The sequence below is a fragment of the Trichechus manatus genome, unplaced genomic scaffold, assembly GCF_000243295.1.
Source record: "Trichechus manatus latirostris isolate Lorelei unplaced genomic scaffold, TriManLat1.0 scaffold00054, whole genome shotgun sequence".
Classification (NCBI taxonomy): Eukaryota; Metazoa; Chordata; class Mammalia; order Sirenia; family Trichechidae; genus Trichechus; species Trichechus manatus.
Window position 1 is genome coordinate 4,105,116 of NW_004443990.1, and position 17,157 is coordinate 4,122,272.

The 17,157-nt window shown below is 37.5% G+C and overlaps 1 protein-coding gene across 3 annotated transcripts in view; it reads left to right on the top strand.

Annotated features, from left to right (window-relative positions):
* Positions 1 to 17,157, top strand: part of SKA2 (spindle and kinetochore associated complex subunit 2) — a 32,478-nt gene that overhangs the window by 9,751 nt on the left and 5,570 nt on the right. Inside the window, exons 1-3 of one of the 3 annotated variants that reach the window (XM_023732714.1) lie at positions 6,535 to 6,778; positions 10,280 to 10,366; positions 14,847 to 15,023. In XM_023732714.1, coding sequence (XP_023588482.1) covers positions 6,707 to 6,778; positions 10,280 to 10,366; positions 14,847 to 15,023 — 336 coding nt within the window. In that variant the 5' untranslated portion in view covers positions 6,535 to 6,706. Of the gene's footprint in view, positions 1 to 6,534; positions 6,779 to 10,279; positions 10,367 to 14,846; positions 15,024 to 17,157 lie in introns of those variants that run through there. The other 2 variants (XM_023732715.1, XM_023732716.1) reach the window with 2 other exon arrangements.

Here is a 17,157-nt window from a genome sequence, read left to right on the forward strand (position 1 = left end):
AGTAGGCTAAAAGTCCAAATTCAGGGTGTCAGCTCCAGGGGAAGGCTTTCTCTTTCTCTGCCTTCTCATCAGTGTTCCCCCGGACTAGGAGCTTCTCGGCGCAGGGACCCCAGTCCAAAGGACGCGCTCTGCTCCCGGCACTGCTTTCTTGATGGCATGAGGTCCCCAACTCTGCTTGCTTCCCTTTCCCTTTATCTCTTGAGAGATAAAAGGTGGTGCAGGCCACACCCCAGGGAAACTCCCTTTACACTGGATCAGGGATGAGACCTGGGTAAGGGTGGTGTTACAATCCCACCCTAATCCTCTTTAACATAAATTACAATCACAAAATGGAGGCCAACCACACAATTCTGGGAATCATGGCCCAGCCAAATTAGTACACACATTTTTGGGAGACACAACTTAATCTATGACATATGGCTATAGCACAATTAAATGACCTAGAATCCCACTGTGACAAATATCACCTGAAAACATTTTAAAAAGTATTTTTCACTGTATAAAGGACAAGAGCTAAGTAGACTGCTTCAACTGATGAAACCAGACTTTAGATGATGGGGCTCATGTGTACTACCCTTCTAACAATTATTCCATAAAAACCTGAAGATTGCCAACTGATGAATCTGCAGTTTCTGCTCACTTTCTTCCGCTTTGCTGTTGCTATTTGACTGAAATAACATATCTGTAAACCTGGTACTTATGCATATTACTTCTTATCTTTTTCAGACAAACATAGACACACGTTTGTTCTGTCTGGAAGAGAGAATGGATAATAGCCAAAATACTCCGGTAGAAATCTACAAAAACCAATTTTCATGTGTAGACATCATAGGTGGCCCTCAGCTTGTTGGGAACTTACAATATTCCTCCTTGAAACAGGCTTTAAAGTACGATTGGGTGCCCAGGCTGTTTGTTTTTACAAATGAATGAATGTTCTTTTATCTATTCACTTCTGTCATTGATCATCAGGCTGTATATTAAAAACTAGGGATATAAAAATTAAAAGACAGGGCTGTTGTAAGCACAGAGTGTGAAATCAAGTAGTGACACTACTAGGCAAACAAATGATTGATTATAATGCTATGCAAGAAATAGTAAAACGGAGTCATGAACAAGGTCCAATAATAGATAAAGCTATTTCTAAATCTGCATTGGAGAGAAGAGAATGTTAACAGGCACTTTTAAGTAGATTTTTTGGTTAATAATATAGCTGAACTATAGTACTGGGAGTAGTAAGATACCTAATTCTCCCTTAAAACAACATTTTTATGGGAAATGCATTTCTAAGCCTAGTTTACTCCAAAACAAACCTTTAGGTATCTGTGTCTTAGCTCAGTTAAAGCCCCACCGTAGGTAGGACTGTCATATTTTTTCCCTTTCAGCTCCCTGTGGGTTGATGTGTTTGAGACAAGGTGTCTCACAAGAGGATGTGTTTGAAGCTTTAAGAGTGCTGGTCCTTTTGTAGGGGATTCTCACTGTCAAAGTGAGTATCTATGCATTGTTTGTAACCCACTGCTGTTGAGTCGATTCTGACTCATAGCAACCCTATAGGACAGAGTAGAACTGCCCCATAGGGTTTCCAAAGAGCGTGGTGGATTCGAACTGCTGACCTTTTGGTTAGCAGCTGTGCTCTTAACCACTGCGCCACCAGCGCTCTGGATTGTTTGTAAAGAAAATGTTTTTAAACCAGGGACTGCAACTGTATTCTCTCCTTGCTGCTAAATAGTTGAGTAGTCTGTAATACAAGGTGCCTTTGACTTAAAGCATTAAACCAGAAAAAAACCCAGATGCCCTCACTCAAGTCAGTTCTGACTCAGGGTGAATCCATGTATGTCAGAGTAGAACTGTGCTCCATAGGATTTTCAATGGCTGGTTTTTCTGGAAGTAGATTGCCAGGCCTTCCTTTTGATGTGCCCCTGGGTGGACTTGAACTTCCAACCTTTCAGCTGCATACTCAGGGACTTCCTACTTAAAGAATTGTTCTTAGCTGCCATTGAGTCACCTACTACCTCATGATAAGCCCATGCACAACAGAAGTAAACACTCAGTCCTGTGCCATCCCCACAATCCCTTGCTGATCAAACTGTTGTGATCTATAGGGTATTCACTGGCTGATTTTTGGCAGTAGATCACCAGGCTTTTCTTTCTAGTCTGTCTTAGTCTGGAAGCTCCGCTGAAACCTGTTCAGCATCAAAGCAACACCCAAGCCTCCCCTGACACATGGTGGTTCTGCATGAGGTGCATTGGCAGGGAATCAAACCTGGGTCTCCCTCATGGAAGACAAGAAATCTACCACTGAACCACCCATGTCTCCACACATAAAGCATTAAGCTGGTCATATTAAAAACTAGTACAATAGACAATTACGTGCTTATGAAATATGTACTATGCTCTCTAAAACTCAAATTTATTTCCTAAATTATTTGTTTTCCCATATGTGCAGTATCTTTACAGTCCCAGTCCACTTCACAGGATGTCCACTTGGCAGAACGTAAATTGGGGTGCTTTAATGTGAATTTCCATGGTCTTTTCCCAGATAAATTACATATTTTATATGTCACCCTTTGGATAGGTATAAAATGTTCCCCCTTTATTCTTATTTTTGATTTGAGAGAAAACTATGTAGTTTCTGAAATAAGAATATTTAGTTGTGTCTCAGGCTTTAAAAAAAATCACTTGTGTCATTTTGAATATTTTCTTGTTATATTGTCTGGTTGTGGTATCAAGGGTTACATTGTTGTTGTTAGTTGCCATCAAGTCAGTTCAACTCATGGTGACCCCATATGTGCAGAGTAGAATTGCTCTCATTTTAAATATTTTAATACCCCCAAAAATAATATAGGTAACTAACATTAGTTAAACAATAACATCACTGTTTTACAAGGCTTCCAGGAGGCTAACTTATAGCTAGGGAGGGCTGTGAATGAAGTGTATCAGTATCAATTTGCTCCTTTAATCAGATGATAATGAGTTTTGGAAACCGTCATATTTGGTCGGTAAATTTTCTACCCTGTAACTAAAAAAATTCCTGTTTATTACCAGATCCTAGAACCCTATCGATATTGTCTCTGCTGTGTAAATAGTTCTGAGTAGTGCAATATTGCTTATAGGGTTTTAGTGTTTGGGAAGAACAATGGGCAGGCTACAGAAACTATGTAGCTGAAACTGAAGCAATGGTTATCTTTGCTTAGGAAGAAAACAAATAGTAGAATCTAGTTTTCACTATGAATATAGAAATCTGGGGTTGGAATGTCAAGTTTAATTTATTAGAAGGCAACAATTAATCTTTTTCAAGTTTTAATATTTGATAAATTAAACTTGGGTTTATTTGTAGTAGTATAATGAAAGAATAGGAGCCCTGATGGTGCAGTGGTTAAGAACTCAGCTGCTAACCAAAAGGTCGGTAGCTTGAATCCACTAGCTGCTACTTGGAAACCCTATGGGGCAGTTCTACTTTGTCCTATAGGGTTGTTGCTGTGAGTTGGAATCGTAAAATTTCAGTGTTGAAAGGGGCCTTAGATTCCAACTCTTCTCATTTAATAGGAGACACTCAGAGAGATGAGGGATTTACCTAAGGTCACAGAGCTTCATTAGTGATACCAGGGCTAGAACCCAAGTATACCAATTCCTTTTTTATTTTCCTGTACCATCCTACCAGGTTGTGTTCAGAAGGAATGTTTAATTGACTAACTTTACATTTTAGTGATAGTAGATTTAAAACTTTTAAAAAACGATTTAATTTTAGGTAAATAATTTACTTTTTTTATTCCGTCTATATGACTGTTATTGGCTTTGATGTCACGTATTGTTAGGTGCTGTTGAGTTGATTTTTAACTCATAGTGACCCCATGTTGACAGAGTAGAACTGCCCTATAGGGTTTTTTTGGCTGTAGTCTTTATGGAAGCAAATTGCCAGGTCTTTTCTCCTGTGGAGCTGCTGGCTGGGTTTGAACCACCAGCCTTTGGGTTAGCAGTCTAACGTTTAACTGTTGTGCCACCAGGGCTTCTTGATGTCATGTATAACTTTGGTCTAACTCTGTAACAAACTTGGAGTAATGAAAATAGAGCTAGAGGCAAGTAACTTAGCCTATTTCCTCATTTGTAAAATGAAGGGTTCAGATCAGAGAATCTTAAAATTGTTTTTCTATCTCTAAACATTGCATTGGTATCCTTTTTCCTTTTTAGTCACCTGCTTATTCCCTAGCCAATTTCCCTGGTATAAAAACTTCCACTCTGGTCAATTTCAAGCTACCAGCATGATGCCATTGAAAGTAGAGTTGGGAAGAGATCCATAGTAGCACACCATTATATAGTATTTCCACTGTACAGATAAAAAGACATAAATAACCTCAAGAGCATAGGTAATAGTAAAATGTAAAATGATTAGGATATGATGATTTTTGAGTCTGTATTATTTTTGTTGAGGTTCTCTTGGTGGTGCAAATGCTTTGAACTTGGCTACTAACCAAAAGATTTGTGGTTTGAATCCACTCAGTGGCATCTCTGAAGAAAGGCCTGGCAATCTGTTCTGTAATATTACAGCCATTGAAAACCCAATGGAGTACAGTTCTACTGTGATACACATGAGTTTGCCATGAATCGGAATCGACTTGACAGCAGTAGGTTTGGTATATTATCTTTGTTTTTAATGACTTATTAAATTGTAAATTAATACAATTTAATTTTTAATGATGGGTATGTTTAACAATTGACTTGCAAAAAAATCTTGAAAATTTAGCCGGCTCTTGCATACCACTGATTGAAAGAGAACTCTTTGGAATCTTATTAATTTTAAGTTACTTAAAAGCAGGAACCACTTCTTTTTGGTACCATTTGATGATTAATACATTGTGGGCTCCCAGGTATCACAGGAAGCTGTAGCTGAAAACAGTCTTCTTGTAAAAGAACACATTGTTGAAAGGACTGTGGGATAATCCTAGTTAAACTATAAGCAGAACTAAAATATTAAGTTAAAAAACACAGGCTTAAGAATTGCTGTTTCATAACTAAACCCACTGCTGTCGAGACGATTCCGACTCATAGTGACCCTATAGGACAGAGTGGAACTGCCCCATAGGGTTTCTGATGATGGGTTTCCAAGGCTGAAGCAGACTGCCACATCTTTCTCCTGCTGAGCAGCGGGTGTGTTCAAACTGCCGCCTTTCGGTTAGCAGCCCGGTGCTTAACCACTGTGCCACTAGGACTCCTTATAAACAGGCTTTACCTGTTACCTGTTGCCTTTGAGTTGATTCTGACTCATAGTGACCCTATAGGACAGAGTAGAACTGCCACATAGGGTTTCCAAGGAGGGGCTGGTGGATTCAAACTGCTGACCTTTTTGGTTAGCAGCTGAGCTCTTAACCATTGTACCACCAGGGCGCCTATGAACAGGCTTAGGGGTCCTAAAATGTAGATTCTGTTTTAAGGTAGCTTTGAAGCCACAAATCCTATAATCTTAAGAATTTTGTGGTAACTTTCAAATGACTAAGATAAACTTTAAAACTTATTTAAAATTGTGCTTTAGAATCTTATGTAAGACCTTGAAATTATAGTCTATTTCAATAATTAAAACAAAACAAAGATAATCAGGTCTTGAGTGCTTAGACCCTTTGTTTATTTTGATTTGCTGATTTTCTTGCTCCCTTCCCCATTCTCTCTACTCACATGTTATATAGATTAGTCCACCTTTTCTTTTTTTTTTTTTAAGGAAACAGTAATCACTGAGCATATTCTAATAGTCTAATATGGGAAATTATGCCAACAGGAATTTATTTTATTGTATTGTTGTGCTTTAAGTGAAAGTTTACAATTTAAGTTAGTCTCACATACGAAAATTTATACATACATTGTTATGTGACCCTGGTTGCTCTCCCGATACTGTGACAGCACACTCCTCCTTTTCACCCCAGATTTCCTGTGTCCATTCAACCAGCTCCTGACCCTCTCTGCCTTCTCATCTCGCCTCTGGACAGGAGCTGCCCCTTTAGTCTCATGTGTCTACTTGAGCTAAGAAGCACACTCTTCATGAGTATCGTTTTATGTCCCATAGTGCAGTCTAATCTTTGTCTGAAGAGTTGGCCTCGGGAATGGTTTTAGTTTTGTGCTAACAGAGAGTCCGGGGGTCATGTCTTCCGGGGTCCCTCCAGTCTCAATCAAACCATTAAGTCTGGTCTTTTTACTAGAATTTGAGTTCTGTACCCGACTTTTCTCCTGCTCCAGCGGGGACTCTGTTGTGTTCCCTATCAGGGCAGTCATTGGTGGTAGCCGGGCACCATCTAGTTTTTCTGGTCTCAGGCTGATGAAGTCTCTGGTTTATGTGGCTCTTTCTGTTTCCTGGGCTAATACTTTCCTTGTGTCTTTGGTGTTCTTCATTCTCCTTTGCTCCAGGTGGGTTGGGACCAATTGATGCATCTTAGATGGCCGCTCACTAGCTTTTAAGATCCCAGACACCACTCACCAAAGTGGGATGCAGAACATTTTCTTAATAAACTTTGTTATGCCAATTGACTTAGATGTCCCCTGAAAGGAATTTCTTTATATACAGATACATAAGTATATATATAATACACACATATAAACACACACATATATACACATATAGTGATTATCAGTGTCTTATATACTTGTTAGATGTTATGGTTAAATTAATAATTAGACTTCTAAATACTAATAATTACTATATATATGTGTGTGTGTATATATATGTATGTTGTTGTTCTTAGGTGCCATCGCATTGCTTCCAACTCAGCAACCCTGTGTACAACAGAATGAAACACTGGTGAGTCCTGAGCCACCCTCACAATCGTTGCTATGGTTGAGCCCATTGTTGCAGCCACTGTGTCAGTCCATTTCGTTGAGGGTCTTCCTCTTTTGCGATGACCCTCTACTTTTCCAAGCATGATGTCCTCCTCCAGGGACTGGTCCCTCCTGATAACATGTCCAAAGTACGTGAGAGGAAGTCTCTTGCCATCCTTGCTTCTAAGGAGCATTCTGGCTGTACTTCTTCCAAGACAGATTTGTTCATTTTTCTAGCAGTCCATGGTATATTCAATATTCTTCACCAACACCATAATTCAAAGGCATTGATTCTTTGGTCTTCCTTATTCACTGTCCCGCTTTCACATACATATGAGTCTATTGAAAATACCATGGCTTGGGTCAGGTGCACCTAGTCCTCAAAGTGACATCTTTGCTTTTTAATGCTTTAAAGAGGTCTTTTGCATTAGATTTGCCCAATGCAATATGTCATTTGATTTCTTATCTGCTGCTTCCATGGGCGTTGATTGTCGATCGAAGTAAAATGAAATCCTTGACAGCTTCAGTATTTTTTCCATTTATCATGATGTTGCTTATTGGTCCAATTGTGAGTGTTTTCGTTTTCTTTATGTTGAGATATAATCCATAATGAAGGCTGTATGTAGTCTTTGATCTTTAGCAGTTAAGTGCCTCAAGTCCTCTTCACTTTCAGCAAGCAAGGTTGTGGCATCTGCATATTGCAGGTTGTTAATGAGTCTTCATCTAATCCTGATGCCGTGTTCTTCTTCATGTAGTCCAGTTTCTGGGATTATCTGCTCAACATACAGATTGAATAAGTATGGTGAAAGGATACAACCCTGACACACACCTTTCCTGATTTTAAACCACACATTGTGCAGGTTCCTCATGAGCACAATTAAGTGTTCTGGAATTCCCATTCTTCGCAGTGTTATCCATAATTTGTTATAATCCGTACAGTCGAATGCCTTTGCATAGTCAGTAAAACACAGGTAAACCTCTTTCTGGTATTCTCTGCTTTCAGCCAAGATCCATCTTACATCAGCAGTGATATCCCTCGTTCCACATCTTCTTCTGAATCTGGCTTGAATTTATGGCAGTTCCCTGTCAACGTTACTGCTGTAACCATTTTTTAATTATCTTCAGCAGAATTTTACTTGTGTGTGATATTAATGATATTGTTCAGTAATTTCCACATTCTGTTGGAAATCCTTTCTTTGGAATGGGCACAAATCTGGGTCTCTTCCAGTCGGTTGGCCAGGTAGCTGTCTTCCACGTTTCTTGGCATAGAGGAGTGAGTATTTCCAGCATTGCATTGTTTGTTGAAACATCTCAGTTGATATTCCATGCCTTCAGTGCAGCTTGGACTTTTTTCTTCAGTACCATCGGTTCTTGATCATATGCTACCTCCTAAAATGGTTGCATGTTGACAATTCTTTTCTGTACAGTGACTCAGTATTCTTTCCATCATCTTCAGTTCTTTCAGCTTGAGAAATGCTGAGCGTGTTCTTCCCTTTTGGTTTTCTAACTCCAGGTCTATGTATATTTCATTATAATACTTTGTCTTCTGGAGCCTCCCTTTGAAATCTTCTGTTCAGCTCTTTTACTTCATCATTTCTTCTATTTGCTTTAACTATTCTGTGTTCAAGAGCAAGTTTCAGAGTCTCTTCTGACATCCATTTTAGACTTTTCTTTCTTTCCTGTGTTTATAATGACCTTTTGCTTTCTTCATGTATGATGTCCTTGATGTCGTCTCGCAACTCATCTGGTCTTTGGTCATTAGTGTTCAATATGACAAATGATAAGCCTCCATTTTTGGAAAACATTTTAAACATAGTTTGCAATTAAGTACCTAATGTTTATTTTTCTAGCTTGCAGCAACTCCCTGCAGTTAGAGATGGAAATCTGATACCGACTCTTTGAAAATATTTTCAAAATAAAAACTGGCTTCCTCTTTCCTTCTATATCTACCCTAAAAGTTTTTGGTTATAAAAATAGGATTTTAGTAATTGCAAGGTATTCCATTATAATCTAGGCCCATGATAAGAAGTTATTACTGATGGAACCTTTAGTTTATCTATTTCTGAAATTCTGTTCAATGACCGCTTCTGACCTTAGAAGCATTTTAACTTCTGAGAACCATTTTGTCTTACTCTGCATTCCAGAATAGGGCCCTTGCTTTACCTTTTATATAATCAAAATTGTTTCTTATTAAACCTGAGAAGTGCTTTTTACAGTTTTTTTTCCTTCTGTTTTCTGTCTTTCCCACTAAGGCTTCAAAACCTCAGGAACCAATGTTTAGTCCAGAGCTGAAGTTTATAGTAAGATCTCAACTTCACCGAAGAGTCTCCTAGGCTCTGGCCTAGGAAGGCGAGCCCATTTCTGAGGAAGTCATGTTTTGCCTTCCATAGTAGGCTCTAAGGCCCAGAGAGTTGTTTCCCTGATAAATTCAAGGTATTATGTGCTATAAGATCATGTCACAGATGCAGAGTTTCTAAAAATGAAGAATAATTTATCGATAATACTGCACTAGAGATAAGCTACTTTAAACACTCTGATATATGTCCTTTCCAACTTTTCTATATGTACACACATATTTTACAAACAGGGGTCATACCATACCCAGTGCTATTAGTTTTTTTTTAAAATTTAACAAATAATAACTACTTATTACAAGTACTACAGAAATATATGTGAAGTTAAAAGTGAAAGCCCTTCTCAGCATAGTTGTTAATCTTTGTATACCATCATTTTCAGTAACTGCACTGTATTCCAGATATTGACTTCACGTGTAACTTTTCACTCCATTTTAGTTATCCTATATCCCTGATGGCTTGTGGCAGTTCTCCTTTTTTTCTCTTCCTTAGGGGTCTGCTACAGATCAAGGTCTCCTGCTAGGACCTAGGTTCAACACGTTAGGATTGTTTAGACTGCTATTCCTTTACCATAGGTAGTTTTTTATTTTTATTTTTTCTTGTATAATTTGTGACTCTAAGCCCTCTAATTTTGGTCTCTGTGGCATATATCTGTAGCTCTTTTGTTTAATGGGATGGTAAATAATGGTAACAGTGAGTACCCCTGAAAATCAATTTGTTCTGTGTTTTGACTTGAAACCATATTTCCTGTCAGAGGTAGAAAAAACACTGCCTAACTGTGAGTGTCACCCAGCCCTAGGGAATTCCTGAAGTCATTATTAGTTTTTTGTATTGACATATAAGAGAATGGCTACTTAGTATCTTAATTTTAGTTCAAAATCTAAGAGTGATACATAAAGAAATGACTGGAATATATTATTTCAAAAAGTTAGTTTAAGATTTTTACTAGAGGATAGGGATTATTATGATAGAAGTTTTATATGCTTTTTTATTTCCACATTTTAAAAATGAGTGTATATCTCATATTTATTATTAAAGTCCTAAAAAATATAAAGGGGAAAGAAATAATAATCAAAGTATTATTAATGTGTCTTTTATTTCACAAAATAATGATTTGTGCTAATCTTTAGTTCCAGAAAGCTGATTCTGATCTGGATTGCATTCTGTACAGGCTGGAATATGAAATCAAGAACAATCATCCTGATTCAGCTGGCGTGGTAATCTGCAAAACAAACGTCTTTTTTTTTTTTTTTTTAAACAAATATGTCTTTCAACTGAATATTTTATAGTAATTTTTGATGGTATATCTAATAGTATTAGATGTATAGAAAACAGTTATATTATTAAATACTAAGTTTATAGAATCTTAAAATCTTATTTTTGTTGTCTTAGAAGCTTGGTCACAACATGCTAAAGATATTGTATCCACAGTCAGGAATTGTGGGTGCTGGTTTTTTTTTTTTTTTTTTTTTTTTTAAACCTTAAAGTAAGAATCATTGAGTCCAGAGGTACAAACCACTGTGGAAGCCTCTGAAATTCTGAGAGGGAATATAAATACCTCTAAGGCAGTGGAGAGGAGCCCTGGTGGCACAATGGTTAAGCACTTGGTTGTGGCAGTTCTCCCTGTTTTTCCTCGGTTGGTGGTTCGAACCTACCAGCCTTCTCGGGAGAAAGATGTGGCAGTCTGCTCCCGTAAAGATTACAGCCTTGGAAACCCTGTGGGGCAGTTTTACTCTGTCTTATAGGGTCAGTGTTAGTCAGAATCCAGTCTATGTTAACGAGTTTGGGTTTGGTTTTCTAGGGCAGTGGTTCTTAAACAAGTTTGGGGTGAGAAGTCCTGGCATTCATGGTATTCTCTGTGGAAGATAATGATATACTGCTAATTTGTTTAATTATATGATATGAACTGTGATTTTTGCATAAAATTGTAGTTAGTTATTCCATGTTTAGGTTGATTATCAATGTTAACTCTGTTTATGTGCCATAAAATATAACTGTAAGTACACGTGCCCATGGGGATAAAAGCAAATTATTTTTAAGGATTGTCTGTTGATGTTAATTTACCACTTAAATAATTAATGTTTATCTTTGGTAGCACTTGCCAGCAGACAAGCGATATATTTTCAAGTTAAAAAAAAATTCCATAAAATTGAAAAAATTTTTGGATTGGGTGAGATGTTATCAAAGTAACATTTTATATAAAACTGGGGAAACATCATGAATGTTCAGTTTTTACTGTAGAATGCCAGAATTCTACGAGAATGCAGTTTAAACTGTTCTTGCTCCCTAACTGACTTGACTTTTCCTTGTCTTTTCCCCTTCTTTCTGACTGAAGAGCAACCAACCAATTCTGGTCCAGTGATATCACGTAAGGGCTGGCCAAAGGACTCATCTGAGTCAGTATCTTTCAAGTACTTCGTGGAAGACCGTCTCATATGGTGCTTCCACTTTTCCTCTGCCTTCCATCTCTCATATTTGTTCCACTTTGAGTCATTTTTCTTTTCTACAGTTTTTTTCTAATAGCTTTATTGTATAATTTACAGGCCATAAAATATTGACTCTATTCAATAACTTTTTGCATACCTGTAACATTTATCCAATAACTTCAAGAAAATCTCTTCTTTTTTCCCCTTTTGTATGTTACAGTTGGGAGCAAAACCATGATCTTAATCTTTGTAGATCTGTCCAACATTAGTCTTAATGATTATATGTGTATCAAGGAACAGGAAAATAAACAACCAGTTGAAGTAATTACTAATACCTCTACATGGTGGTAGGGTGGTAGTAGTGGTGGTAAACATTCATTGAGCATTACTATATGCCAAGCATTGTAATGTGTGTTTGTGTATGTGTGTTCTCACTCCCACAGACATACATATAATTTTATTTAGCTGCCATTTGTGATTTAGAGACTGTCAGTGATTCAGCATAAAAGAGCCTTTTTGACTAGGATATATGTAGATATAAAATAAACTACAAGTTCCTATTACTATGTTCTTCTCCATCATTTGTTTCAGAAAGATAATTCTATTTTATGAGCATTTTCCTTGTTTAGTAGCACAACTGATAGCATATTTCCTTTTGTTTCTTTCAAAAGACTTAATTAAGTTGAGCTTTTTGCTCAAGAGAATTGACTTTTCTTTTCCCTCATCACGAGCACTATCATTAGCAGAATACTTCTTGTATATTCTTATGACCTTTTATTACCCACTTATGATAAATCATAGCCCTAAAATGAATTCAGGTGTTGCAGGCACAAAATTAAATAGAGAACAGGACAGTTTACAAACACCAATAAAAGAATACAGTGTCTCTCAAGGAGCTAGTCATTCAAACAAATCAGTATTTTTCTAGGCTATGTGTATACGTTTTTTCTTCTGTGATGTGGCGCTAAGTCCTGACCACTGTGTAGTCATAATTGGGACATATATTGCAAATCATGTTATCCTGAATCAGTCATTTCCATATCAGTCTTATTAGATCCAGTTAATGTCACAAAAACATGTAGTGTGATTTATCCTATACTACTCTGTCTTAATTATCTAGTGCTGCTATTTAACAGAAATACCTCAAATGGATAGCTTTAACAAACAAGTTTATTTGCTCATAATCTAGTAGTCTAGAAGTCCTAGTCCCCTGGTCTAGAAGTTTCTCAGCGCAGGGATCCCAGGTCCAAAGGACGCACTCTGCTCCTGGCACTACTTTTTTGTTGGTATAAGGTCCTGCTGTCTCTCTCCTGGCTTTTCTCTTATATCTCAAAAGAGATGGATTTAAGACACACCCTAATCTTGTAGTTTGAGTCCTGCCTCATTAACATAACTGCCTCTAATCCTGCCTCATTAACACCTTAGAGGTAGGATTTACAAGACAAAGGAAAATCACATCGGATGACAAAATGATGGACAATCACACAATACTGGGAATCATGGACTAGCCAAATTGACAGATATCTTTGGGGGACACAATTCAATCCATAACCTATTGTATCCTAACTTTTTTAGCTCACTTGCTGTTTATTCTTTATGCTTGATTCTCCAGTTCTTCCTTTCCTAATTTTGGGAGATTATCAAGGGTTAGTTCTTGCCTCATTTTTTTTCACTATAAATTTTTATTTGGGAAATACATCGGTCTCTGGGCACTTCACTACTCAGCTCTAGTCCAGTTATCTAAAGTCATTTATACTTACATGATTCATTGTCACCTTACACTTGATGTTTTCTTCTCTCACACCAATTTTCCTCCCACTTTTAATTTTTTTTATCAAACTAATTCATGTATATACAATTTGAAAAGTCACAGAACTATAAAGCTTATAATTACAAACAGCAATTCTTTGCTTTACACTATCCCACTCCCAAGAGGGCCACCACTTTATTTCAGCTTCTTGTACTTACCCCTATACTTCTAAATAGTATACTTATGTTGCTACTTTTTTTTTTTTCTGGTCTGATTTCCTGAATGCAGTCTGTTCTAATTCAAATCCCAGTTCTGCCTTTTACTACCATTTTGATCTTAGGCAAGTCAGTAAACCTGTTGTAGTTTAGTTTCCTCATCTGTAAAATGGGAATTTTACTGCCTACTTCACAGTTTGAGAGAGGATAAAATTAGTTAACATATGTAATGTGCTTGGGTGGTGGTGCAAACGGTTTGCAATCAGCTGCTAACCTAAAGGTTGGCAGTTTGAACCCACCAGCAGCTCTGTGGAAGAAAGGCCTGGTGACCTGCTTTCCTAAAGATTACAGCCAAGAAAACCCTGTGGGGTAGTTCTACTCTGTAACACATGGAATTTGTGTATATTCATGGGGATAGTATATATTATGTCCCCATGATACTGTGTGTATTAGTTTCTGGCTTAAAACAACAGAAATTTGTTCTCTTACAGTTCTGGAGGCCACAAATCCAAAATCAAGTCATCAGCAAGGCCACACTCCTTCTGAAGGCTCTGGGAAGAATCTGTTCCATGTCCCTCTCCTATCTTCTGGAGATTGCTGCACTCCTTGGCATTTCTTGGCTTATAGAGCCATTACTCCAATCTCTGGATTCACATTGTGTTTTCTCTGTGCCGAAATTTCCCTTTTAGAAGGACACCAATCACTGGATTAGGGCCTACCCTCTACTGCCCACCCTAATCCAGTATGACCTCATTTTAACTTGATTTCATCTGCAAAGACTTTCTGAGTAAGGTCACATTCACAGGCACTGGGGGCTAGGACTTGAACATATCTTTTTGGGGGATACAATTTAACCCACAACAGTGTGTTTAAGAATTTTGTAAGTGCTTTCAAGTTTTTTGTATTAAGAGCAAATCCAAATGCCTTTTATGATCTTCTAAATAGTATTTAGAATTATATTTTAGAAATACTGTATAATTTATGACTGCGAACTATACATCAAAATGTTATGTGTCTAAAGTGGCCTTATTTGCTGCACAACACTACTGATTTTTTGTGGTTTATTTCTGTACCTAGACTATAAATTCCTTGAGAATAGGATCTAGGTCTTATACTTCTCTCTTTCTTCCCCATTTCCCTTATTCTGGTGCATAGCTGAACAGACTGACTTTCTTATAATTAAATACTCACTCAACAGTGTTCTATTAAATAGATGATAGAATATGTTGTGTATATTTTAATTCTTAAAAGGAGGTTTATTTTTCCCTTCATGAGTTAATATATATTAACTTTTTTCCTAATGTAGAAAAATCCTGTTACACTCTTGAAGGAACTATCGGCGATAAAGTCTCGATATCAGACTTTGCATACACGCTTTAAACCAATTGCTGTTGAACAGAAAGAGACTAAGGGCCACATTTGTGTTATTTTGAATAAGACTATGACCATGATACAAGAACTACAAAAGCTAACAGACATGGAGGTAATGTTTCCATTTTTTAAATTATTTTATCCTTTTTACCATTTCTTTTTATTTATTTATTGTGCTTTAGGCGAAAGTTAACAAAGCAAATTAATTTCTTATTGAAAAATTTATACACAAATTGTTTTGTAACATTGGTTGCAATCCCTGCAATGTGTCAGCACTCTCCCCCTTTCCACCTCGGGTTCCCTGTGTCCATTCGTCCAGTTTTCCTATCCCTTCCTGTTGTCTTATCTTTGCTTTTGGGCAGGTGTAATCCATTTGGTCTCATATAGTTGATTGAACTAAGAAGCATATTCCTAACGTGTTATTGTTTAATAGGCCTGTCTAATCTTTGGCTGAAAGGTGGACTTTGGGAGTGGCTTCAGTTCTGAGTTAGCAGGGTGTCCAGGGGCCATAGTCTCGGGGTTCCTCCAGTCTCTGTCAGACCAGTAAGTCTGGTCTTTTTTTGTGACTTTGAATTTTGTTCTACATTTTTGTCCTGCTCTGTCTGGGACCCTCTATTGTGATCCCTGTCAGAGGGGTCAGTGGTGGTAGCCAGGCACCATCTAGTTCTTCTGGGCTCAGGCTAGTGGAGGCTGTGGTTCATGTGGTCCATTAATCCTTTGGACTAATATTTTTCTTGTGTCTTTGGTTTTCTTCATTCTCTTTTGCTCTGGATGTGATGGGACTAATAGATGTATCTTAGATGGCCGCTTGCAAGCTTTTAAGACCCCAGACGCTGCTCTCCAAAGTAGGATGTAGAACATTTTCTTTGTGAACTATGTATCTATATGTCCCCTGAGACTATGGTCCCTAGCTCTCAGCCCCAGTAACTTGGACCTTCAAGGTGTTTGGATGTGTTTAGGAAGCTTCTATGACTTTGCCTTGGTCAAGTTGTGCTGACTTTCCCTATATTGTATGTTGTATTTCCCTTTACCAAAGTTAACACTTGTCTACTATCTAGTTAGTGATTTAGATTATTTTATTTTTGTTGTTGTTGAGAGTATACACAACAGAACATACACAAATTTGACAATTTCTACACGTACAATTCAGTGACATTGATTACATTCTTCAAGTTGTGCAACCATTTTCACCCTCCTTTTCTGAGTTGTTCCTCCCCCATTAACATAAACTCACTGCCTTCTAAGTTTCCTATCTAATCTTTTGAGTTGCTGTTGTCAATTTGATCACATATAGATAGATCTTAAAAGAGCATAATACTCTAGGCAGACATCATTTACTAGTTTAGCTAAACCATGATTTGGTTTTAAGAAGACTTCAGGGGATATTTTTGGCTTAAGTTTTAAAGATTATCTCAGGGCAATAGTTTTTGGGGTTTCATCCAGTCTCAGTGGCTCCAGAAAATCTGGATTCCATAAGAATTTGTAATTCTGTTCTGTATTTTTCCCATTTTGATCAGGATCTTCTATAGAATCTTTGATCAAAATATTCAGTCATGGTAGCTGGGCACCATCCAGTTCTTCTGGTCTCATGGCAAAGGGAGCAATTGTTAATGGAGATAATTAGCCAAATATTCTATTCCTGACTCTTCTTCTTCCTCTGTTGCTCCAGGTGAATAGAGACCGATTGTTGTACCTTGGATGGCCTCTTGCAAGCTTTTAAGGCCCCAGGCACTACACAATAAACTAGGAGGTAGAACAGAGGCACTAAACAGAGGCCAATTAACTGGGATGTCCCATGAAACCATGATCCTCAAACCTCCAAACCAAGGAACCAAATCCCATGAGGTGTTTGGTTGTATATAAACAGCTTCAGGAGCTACTCTTTTTTTTTTTGGTTGTTGTAAATGTATCTATCATACAGCTTTTGCCAATTCAACTTTTTACAGGTGTATAACTTATTGAAAGCAATTACATTAATCATCTGTGTAACCCTACCTTTAATCAATGTGATTTTTCCAGTACCTCGTAAACTGAAACTAAGTGCTCCATAAACAAACATCTCCTGGTTCCCCCTGCCTCCACCCCTGGTAACCACTAATAAATTTTGGTCTCTATTCATTTGCTTGTTCTTGTCTTTCTATACAAGTGGGGTCATACAATATTTGTTTTTTGTGATTATTTCACTCAGCATACTGTCTTCATGTTGTGGCATGTATCAAGACTTCATTTCTTTTACTGGCAGAGTA